Source organism: Fukomys damarensis, unplaced genomic scaffold (assembly GCF_012274545.1).
Source record: "Fukomys damarensis isolate Sample0158 unplaced genomic scaffold, DMR_v1.0_HiC HiC_scaffold_33, whole genome shotgun sequence".
In the NCBI taxonomy this organism is placed as follows: domain Eukaryota; kingdom Metazoa; phylum Chordata; class Mammalia; order Rodentia; family Bathyergidae; genus Fukomys; species Fukomys damarensis.
In genome coordinates, this window is record NW_022900945.1 from 1,441,167 (window position 1) to 1,450,834 (window position 9,668).

A 9,668-nucleotide genomic window follows, 5' to 3' on the forward strand; every position below is an offset into this window, starting at 1 on the left:
GAGGGCAGGAGGAGGACCCGCTGAGGAATGGCAGGAGGAGGACCCGCTGAGGAATGGCAGGAGGAGGACCCGCTGAGGAAGGGCAGGAGGAGGACCCGCTGAGGGCAGGAGGAGGACCCGCTGAGGAAGGGCAGGAGGAGGACCCGCTGAGGGCAGGAGGAGGACCCGCGGAGGGCAGGAGGAGGACCCGCTGAGGTCTCCCAGGTCCCAGCAGCCACACGTGGGGGGCCCAGGCCAAAACTGCTGCAGCCTGGGGAACAGATGCCAGGGCTCCACACCCGCACCTCTCCTGGTCCTCATGGGGACACAAGGTGTCCCACTGCAGGCCCTGGAGGACTCTGGGCACCTCAGCAACAAGCGTGGAGGACCACCAGGGATCCAGCTGAACCACTGTCCTAAGACGCGAAGCCCCACCAGTTCTGAAGACAGAAGCAGTGCCAACCTCCACAGAGGCTGTCAGCTAGGTGCGCTTTCCAAGGCCAGGGTGCCGGGAGGCCCCATCGTGTGCCTGTCTCGCTCCTGGTACCCTGGGAAGATTCGGGTCCACCATTGCCCCACCTACTCTTGCTCCTGAGGCCAGCCAGACCAAGGCACAAGTCTTAACTAAGTGTCACAGTGACTTCCTTCCCTTAGGTGGCAAGGAGTAGAGATGGCTGGGGTGAGGTTCCACCTCCTCCCGTGATTCTCCTTGGAGGCCTCTAGAGCATCTTGCTTCATCTAGAGATGCAAAGAGTTGCTGAAGAGCATAGGCTAGCAGAAAGGCTACGGAACCAACCTTCACGTTTCTCAGCTGCTAAAAGTACTTGTGATAACTAAGTAGGTGGACCAAATCATCAGGATAAGAAAGAATCAGAAAAACACCTTGAGCACTAAGGTTGTGTGAAAATACACGGAGTGGCAAACTGCTCCCTGGCACATTTAGGACAATCCAGGACCACTTCCAAACAGGCTGGGAACAGGAAGCAGAGTGAAGAAAGCTATCAGGCCCGCCCATCCTCAATACGCAAAGGCTGTTAGATTCAACTTACCTGTATTTCCTTTTGTTGCCTGTGCTTTAGTGTCACAGCCATGAAATTATGAAGATTCCACCCTATGTTTTCTTCTACCAGTTTTATAGTTTTAGCTCTTCAAAGACCTAAAGACCTCGCCTTAAGTCCCACCCCTTAAAGGCTCCACACCTCCCACGAGCACCACCCTGAGAACACAGACCTTTTGGGGACAGTGAAGGCCTCATTTGTCCTGCCACATTCTTTTGTCACTGTGTAGTCACCCAGTGCCTCACGCTGGACCAGGAGCTCTGGTGGTGAGAAAGCCTTTCATGTTCTCCCAGTCCCTCCCAGAGCCAGGGGTCTGCTCAGTAGGGCCAGAAATGCCCCTGCTCTTGTGGACCTTAGTCCCTCAACTCTGACTCTCAGAGAAAGTCCCTGCTCCACAGGAAGGAAGGAAGAAAGCATTTCTAGGAGACCCACCAGTGGACCCTAAACACTTGCATTTTCTTCATTATTCTAGGTGAGTGACAAAATGACATGAGATTTCACTTTTATCAGACCTGGGACTATCACAGGCGAGTCTCTCAGGGCTAATAAGCCTGCCTGTGTCCATGACAGTCGACAGAGTGTTCGCTCTCTGTCCAGTGAAGAAGGTGGCCTCCATGGCAGCCCTGTGCTGCCCAGGCCAGCTGTGGAAAGGGCAGCCCTCAGGAAGGGCGTGGCGTCGTCAGTACCGCCTCATCTCTTCTCCAGGCCATCCTCCCGCCCCCTCCCGCCCCGCAGCTCCCTCGTATGTCTGGGTCACTTCCCTCCTGCAGTGCCCGCTCCCCAGAGTGGCACTGGGCCACACGGCACCCAGCCCCTCCCCAGCTAAGAGTCAGTCATGGGCCCTGGGGTTAGCAGGCACAGACCCCAAATCAGAGGCCAGGAAAGGCAGCCGTGAGAGAGTGGGGGTGGGGGCAGTCACACGGGACTGCGCTTTAATGAGCCCCTCTCCTATTCACTCTCTCTGCTGCTGGCAACAGAACTCTGGGCTGCACGGCGCAGCGCTGGCTTGGTGCTTTGGAGGGCTCCTACTGCTCTCCTGCTGGTGGAGTTCCTGCAGACTGTGTCCTCGCTTTGATTATTCTCCCTTCCCGCTGGACCCTTTACTACTGTGCTATTTCCCGTGCAATGTCACCTCTAGCGGTAGGGACAGCCACCTCTGTGGAGGGGCAGCTCTGACCCTGGTCAGAATCCGACGGAGCCGCTGAGGCACCAGCCTGAGCCACAGGTGCCGGTGTGGGCCATGCTCCTGCTTCTGGTTTGGGACGGAGGCATTCCCGGTTCGGGCGCACACAGCATGTTCAGGAGTCGCCTTGTGCTGAACGAGGCCGTGCGGTGAGAGGGAGCCGAAGACCAGTGTTCGGCCTAGGCCTCCCCTCTGCAGGTTCAGCCTGTTCAGAGTGGAGCAGGCAGCAGGTTCGGACCGACGGGAGCCGTCCCTAGTGGGTTGTTACACATGAGAGCTCAGTCCTCTCCTGCCCGGCCACCGCCTGCCACAAGTGACCCAGCACACAGGCCCTTCGCTGACGCCAGCACCCGACTCTCCGACTTCCCAGCTTTCAGTGCCAAGAACCGAATACATTTATGGCAGTCAGAAATGACCCAGTCTGGTGTGCAGACACCCAGAGGTGTCCTAGAACACGAGCTAAAGCATGGGTGCAGTCAGGAAGAGGGGTGTCATCAGCTTCGCACCAGCCTCAATCACCTCAGGGAGGCAGGGCTGGCATCTGCAGCTGTGAGGGGCACTTCCCCATTTTCCAACAGCTGCCCCGCCTCCTCCCAGGGACCCAGCTCAGGCAAGGCCCCTTTGCGCTGTCCGGCCCTGCAGGGTGGCAGGGCCAGGTCAGCCCTGTGTCCTCACTAGCTGACTGGACACAGAAGCCCGTGACGGCCCACACCACACCACGGCCAGGTCTGACTGCTTCCCAGACTCCCGACCCTGGGCGGCGTTTCCTTCGAACCTCTGCCGACAACCTTGTCTGCCCTTGTGTGACCCCACAGGACACCCCACGGGTGGTGTCTGTGAGGACTGCACGGTGGTGTCCCCAGCTCCCGTGGGGCCCTGCGAGCGGGGAGCTGCTCACATCCCACCTGTGACAGTGGGGAGCACTCCCTGTTCCCCACCCCTACGCACCTCTCCTGGTCACCAGGGCTGCTCTCCTGGCTCCTCTGCCCCTTCAGACCCTGCTGAGCTGAGCACAGTGCTGTTCAAAGAAACAGCAGTTTAGTAGAAAAAAACAAACTGGAAGCTGTCCAGACCTCCCGCAGTCTCCAGAGAAAACACCAAGGGGAAGCGATTCTGAGCACAAAGCCAGTTCGAACTGTGCTCCCGCTCTCTCTGTCCCACCACCCTGTAGACTCCTCCCAGCTGAACCTGCATCCTCGGCATCCTCTGCCCTCCCTTCCCTGTCCCGGGTGTGGCGGGTAGGGGCTCCCTTGCCTGGGCTTCCTCATTAAGGGGAATTCAGTCCACACAGTAATGGAAGCTGCGGCCACTTCCTTGCACAGGAGTTACCAACAAAGGCCCCACAGGCAAAGCTTGGAAAACTCACAGCCTGAGGTTTTATTACCCACCACACCATTTCAAGTCAGAAAACTGAGGCTTAAAAATAACCCTAGCAAAAGCTTACACAGTTACAACGAGGGTTGCTAGCTAGGCACTGCCTCATACTGCACAAATGGTGACTTACTTGGTTTCCCAGTGATCGCATTGAGGCTCTGTCCTCAGACAGGTTCAGGGACACGCATCCTGTCGGCAGCTTCGGCAGAATGCAAAGTGGTCTGAGGGCAGAGGCTGTGCTCCTGACCCCAGGGTCCCTGCCTCGGATCCTTCTGTGATGCTGGCCACCCCAAAGAGAAGGAACCAAGGATCAGGGTTCAGCAAAGGACCGAGTCTTGCTTTAAATTCCATTGCCAGTTGGGCCAGTTAGCTATCAGATTATGAAAATAAAACATTTTCAGGGAATCTAATAGGTCTATAAATAAGAGGGATTTAGGGCCGGGGATTTAGTTCAGGATTTCCACCACCTGCCTCGCAAGCACATGGTCCCGAGTTCCACCCCTGGTACCAAAAAAAAAAAAAGGTGGATTTATTTGTGAAGGAATATACTGAAAACTGCAATGACTTTCTAATTAATTTAAAATTATTAAATCAATAGAACATAATCACTTTTCAAATAATTTCTGAGAGTCCCAAGAAAGCTTGGGTGTTTAACTGCCATTTAACCAATAGCAGTAGTAGGCTTACAAGACACCAATTAATTTAATTTATTAATTAATCTATTTATTTTTTGGTACCAGGAATCAAACTCAGGTCCTTCTGCTTGTGAGGCAGGCAGCGGAACAACTGAGCTAAACCCCTGGTCCCCTATATCAATTTAATATGAAATGCTCTCTGCAGGTCTATCACTGTGTCAAAATTTCCATTACAAAGACCTAGGTACAGGTCAGATGCAAAGGTTTGAGGTTACAAATTAACATCGTTTCCGGGTCATTCGGAGGCCAGCTCAGGCCTGGGGAAACTGCAGCGATCACCTCCCTGCCGATGTCTCCCGGCTCCTGGACAGCGCACACCAGGAGCTTCCTGGGGCTAAGATGGGCGCAAGCTTGCACAGACCCTGCCTTGGGCTCCAGCCCAGGCTGGACGCAGGAGTGACAGATACTCAGGAGACAGCAGGGACAGCATGGCCTCTGGCTCTGTCCTGGGGATGTTTACGCACCTTCCCACCCCAGCCTGCACTGCAGGTGACAGCCAGTGCCGCGCCCGACAAGGACAAGCAGGCTCTGCACCAGCTGGTGGGCAAACCGCTGGCCGCCCTGATATCGTTTTTTGAGAGCTGCAGGGTCCCTGTGAGGCCCAGGCCAGGCGCTGTGTTATTGTCGCTTACTCCGCCCCAGGCCCTGGAGCTATTTTAGCTTCAGCTCCATTAGGAAGCAAAGGCTCAGACAGACTTGGCAGCGTGGTCAGAGTCACAGAGGCAGCGCTGGGGTTGAATCCAGGGGCACCTGCCTGAGCTTGGAGGGCGGCGAGGCCTGGCCCTGGGCACGGCCATCGGGAAGGCCTGGGCGCTGACAGTTTGGCCTGGAATCACAGCTGAGGAAGGGGTAGGGTCTGCATGGATGGGACCCGGAGGACAGAGTGGGGGATGAGGCTGTGTCCCCTCCGTCTCTGCCCCCCCCCAGCCGGCAGTGCCCCACATGGACCCAGGCCCGGCTCAGGCTCACTCCCGCGGATTCGGTAAGGTCCAAAGCAGAAACAGGTTTGAGCTAGGCAGGCAGCCGTGTGAACAACTCCACTCCCGTCTCCCTTTTCTGGTGGACACTGTGGCACAGCTGGGGCTCCCAGAACGGCGGCTGCTCGAGGTCAGGCCCAGCCCCGCACCAGTGCCCTACAGACCCACCCCGCCGCCCGCTGGACACGATGGGCAGGGTCCTGGAGGCCGAGGCCAGAGCTCTCCACTGTGGACGCCGGCCAGGCTCTCTTCCACAGGCCCCGCAGCTGGGGGGAAGCAGAGGGAGAACTTCCTTCTACAGATGTGTGTGATCCCTTCCCTTCTGCAGTGACCATCCAGGCCAGGCCAGGCTTGTGGACCCACAGGTGATTTCCTTCAAGGAACTCAGCCAGACACGGAGCAGAGGCCTACACAAGGCCACGGGGTGTCAGAGAGGCGTGGCCAAGCTGGGCTTTGAAGGATAAGTAAGAGTTCACCAGGCAGATGGAACCATGATGCTGCAATGACGTGACCCCTGGCCAGAAAGCAGGGTGGGGGGAGGACCGAGGGCAGGGGCTGTGAGTCAGAGTAGGAGATACCTCGGCTTTACGCAGAGGAGGCGCACGTGAAGGCTGAGTCTGGGGCGCTTCTGACCGAGACGGTGGGGTCCCCACACCCGGGCCACCAGTGGACGCTCAGCATGGCCAGAGGCTCCGGAGCAAGTGCTGTGCTGTCTCCTGCCACGGCCTTGCTTGTCTCCACCCTATCCGCACGCTTGCGTGGTCTGTGCCTGTGTGAGCATGTGTTTGTATGAGTGTGCCGGTGAGTGTGTGCCTGTGTGCGCGTGAAGGGAGGGGAGGGGCCTGAGCACGGAGGACAGCTGCAGAGACGCCTGGGGACTTCGGGCACGGACCGCAGGCCCTTCCCACCCGACTGCGTGTGGCGCCCCCTTTGGCCGGTTGCGGAACTGCAGCGCGCTGCGCTCCAGAATGCGCCAGGTCTGGGCTGAGCTCGATGCTGGGCTGCTGTGACAGCATCAGGCCTCCTGAGGGCCGGCGAGGACCGATGACCACAGCCCAGAACAGGCGATGCCTGCGTCTCTAGCGCGGCCAAGGCAGGCTTCCTCAGGGCAGGTGGAGGGCTCAGGCAGTCGCAGCTGCAGGACTGGGCACCGCGGCTCTCAGGGCCTCCTGACGTAAACCTGTCTGCACCTGCACCTGCACCTCCCCTGCCTCTGCTCGCTCACTTTGAAGCTGTGGCCTGCATCTTCTCCGCCCTGCACTCGAGGAAGTGCCCACCCTCGCTCTGCAGACGCCCCAGCCCTCAGGACAGGGCTGCCCACAGGTTTCCACGTGGCCTGGGTGGATCACGTCCCACGTTTCGCACGTGTATTGTGTAAATTAACCCTGGTTGCGCACCCTACCCTTCCTCCAACCCCAGCTTCTGTGTCTGCTCAGGCGGAACTGATGACCGATGCCCATCGCCTCCCACGATTAGAGACAGGAGGGCAGGAAAGGTTAGAGCAGCCCAGATGGGTGTGAAGCTCACCGGCCTTGGCCAGGCCCTGACTGCCTGTGCCTTTGCACGAGGTGAAGCCAGGGAGCCTTCTGCATGGAGCTTTACAGTACATGAAATAAAACGCTCAGCCTGACTTCAAAGGAAACCAATAACCTTGAAGTATAATTCCTAAAATTTGAAAAGAACAAGTGTGCACTGTAGCAATATATGCTCTTTATTAAAGCACCTACTAATGAGCAATTCCAAAGCTCCCACTGACATAAATAACGTCAACATCAAGTGCCCCAGAGCCAGGGCCACAGGTGGGGCACATGGACTGCAGTGTTGCTTACACTGGTAATTGTCTAAAGATGTAATTAAGGTGTTTTTCTTTCTCCACCCAAGTCCACAGACGGCTCTGCAGCCTGGACATGGGTCCAGAGACTCTACGGGTCCCCAAGGTCAGGAAAGATTCGCACCCGGACGTCCCTGAGTTCCAGCCCACCCTTTTTGACCCACAAGGCCGAGACCTACAGATAGGACTTTCCCTGTCCCTGTCCCCTCCACCTGTCTGGGGAAGAAGCTGCCTTTCCCTGCCTTATGGGTCTGGCAACAGCCTCAGCTTCCAGAGCCCAGGGCTGAGACCCGGGCTCCCTGGAGTTCCCCAGTGGCGGCCAGGTGGCCCAGCAAAGTTGGTTGTGCAGGGCAGTTCAGAGACCAGGGACCCTGGGCAGCCCTGGGGTGGGCAGCAGTGGCGGCCACCAGGGAGTGGCCTGAGCCCTGGGCCCAGCTCCTCATAAGGTGTGGTCTCTCTCTTCCTTCTGCCTCACAGCCCGAGGCAGGCGCACTTCTTGTCCCAGAAAGCCCTGCATTGGCACCACCCACCCCAGGTCACAGCTCAGGGAGGCAAGGTGTGCTGAACCCCAGCCATCAGACTGGCTCCCACCGCAGTGAACATGAGCCCTTCTCCCTCTTCCCCTCCAACTCCATTTCATGGCGGGCAGGTGGGTGATGCCCTATTCTTATTTATTTAAATAAAGTTTATGGAAATGTCTCCAAAAAGCTCAAACTGTACAGCAACATGCCCTCGCACCCCAACTTCACACCCAGTCCCTGCAGGCCCAGCCACACTCCCAGGGTATACTCGTGACCCACCTCACGTTCTGCCTCCGCGGCCTCCCCCGGAGCAGGGTGGCCACCTTCTCCTCGGTGGGAAGGAGGGAACGGGGAAAGCCAAGCAGAGCAGCACCCAGAGAAATTCAGCCTCCAACCCCGGCCCCTCTAGGGCTGAAATGGGTTTCCCTGGGGGCTGGCGCCATGGAGCCCAACACCAAGACCTTCTCTCTCATCTTCCTGGGGAAAAATCCCCTGTACCGCCATCCTCTGTCCCATGGCATCAGAGCCCTAACTAGAAATGCACACCAAGGGAAACTCGGCAGGCAAAGAGGGCCTTCACACGGTGGGGCGGCCATGGCCACGTTAGAAAGTGCATCCTGCTAACAAGTTGTATTCACTTGTGGGAAGAGGCGGGAGTAGGAGGGGAAGCGGGTAAGCATTTTCTCCCAGACACCAGGTCCCGGGAAGCTATTTGGGAAGAGATGGAGCTGTTCCCTGGGAAAATGCCTTGGGCTCGGGAGTAAGGAGTAACGAGCTCCCAGCTCCCAGCTCCCAGGACTGGGACAGCGACAGGCCTCCTGCTCGCCCCTCTCCCAGGGCCTTGGATAAGTGCAAGGTTCGGGCGACCCCGCTCAGTTGAAAGACATCATCGCACTGGGCCAGGAGGTGCTGCCTGTCTGCCTGACTCAGCTCTGCCCAGGAAGTCTCTCCCTGTCACACCTTAGGCTGCCACTGAACTGAGGCACAAGCCAAGAAGTCCATCTTCCAGCTGTAGGGACAGGTTGGGAGGTGCAGACCAGGTGCCCCAGTGAGTCCTGGCTGCGGCTCCTGGCCAGACCCCAGACCCCAGACCTGCACGTGCAGGTCCCGCCCACCTGCACCCCCGCCAGCACACAGGGCAGCACTGATCAGCAAGGTCTGGGCCTGCTCCTTCCTCACAGCCTGCTGTCCACTGCCACAGCGGACAGGGCAGGTGGGTGCTCCTGCAGAGGCAGTGACAGATCTTGGGAACCGCCAGCCTTCTGTCCTCTGGTGGTCTTGAGAGGCTCCGAGGACCCAAGGATCTCAGCCCCCTCTCCAGGCCCTGGGGGGCTTTGCCCTAGGTCTCAGGTCATCCTAGGCCAAGGCCCACCCCCTGCGCTTAGGGAATTCCCCTGCCTGCCCCCAGGCCGCACTCCAGGGCCATGGGAAGTGAGGCTTCGGCTTCCGATGCAGGGCATTAGTCAGGGCTGTACCGTCCAATTGGGCAGCGGGTGTGCAGGGCTCAAGTGGGGTCAGACCCAACCTTAAGGGAGATAGGGGTCTGCAGTGTCGTGCCCCGCAGCCCCACCCCAGCTCCCACCCAAGGTCGCCGCCCCTCAAGGATCCCAAACCTCAATCCGGAGGGCTTTGCCCAGGGGCAGGGGAGGTGACGCCCAGCCTGCAGCAGACCTCAGGGTCTACCCTCAAGCGTGCACACCTGCACACATTTGGACCCCAGGGCTGATGGCAGGGAGCGGGTGTAGGAAGCCGGGGTCCCTGCAACCTTCACGTAGGGCTGTGCAGCCACCGTGGACACAGCCACCGCGTGACCCACCCCACCCAGCCCGCTTCCGTGCCCCTCGCCCCTCGCCCGGGAGGGAGGTCGCAGCCTCGCTGAGCTCTGACAGCCCCGGGCCAAAGTTTGAGAGAAACACTTTTTGCAAAGAAACCAGAAAACTCCTACCCAGGCAGTGGCTCTGCAGGCCCAGCGCGCCCAGCACGTTCCTTTCCCGGTCCACGCCTTCCCGTGTCCCACGCAGAGACTCGACGCAAAGGAAGCCGCCGCTCC

General features: G+C 58.6%; 2 protein-coding genes across 3 annotated transcripts in view; one reads left to right on the top strand and one right to left on the bottom strand.

Annotated features, from left to right (window-relative positions):
* Kank4 (KN motif and ankyrin repeat domains 4) overlaps window positions 1-9,640 on the bottom strand; it is a 29,698-nt gene extending 20,058 nt beyond the window's left edge. The window contains exons 1-3 of one of the 2 annotated variants that reach the window (XM_033758205.1): window positions 9,564-9,631; window positions 3,725-3,874; window positions 3,169-3,238 (exon numbers count right to left, since the gene is read on the bottom strand). The gene's annotated coding sequence lies outside the window, so the exon portion shown is untranslated. Of the gene's footprint in view, window positions 1-3,168; window positions 3,239-3,724; window positions 3,875-9,563 lie in introns of both variants that reach the window. The other variant, XM_033758204.1, reaches the window with a different exon arrangement.
* Window positions 8,060-9,668, top strand: part of LOC117284021 — a 9,037-nt gene continuing 7,428 nt past the window's right edge. The window contains exon 1 of the mRNA XM_033758299.1: window positions 8,060-8,201. Within this exon, the coding sequence (XP_033614190.1) occupies window positions 8,060-8,201 (142 nt within the window). The remainder of the gene's footprint in view (window positions 8,202-9,668) is intronic.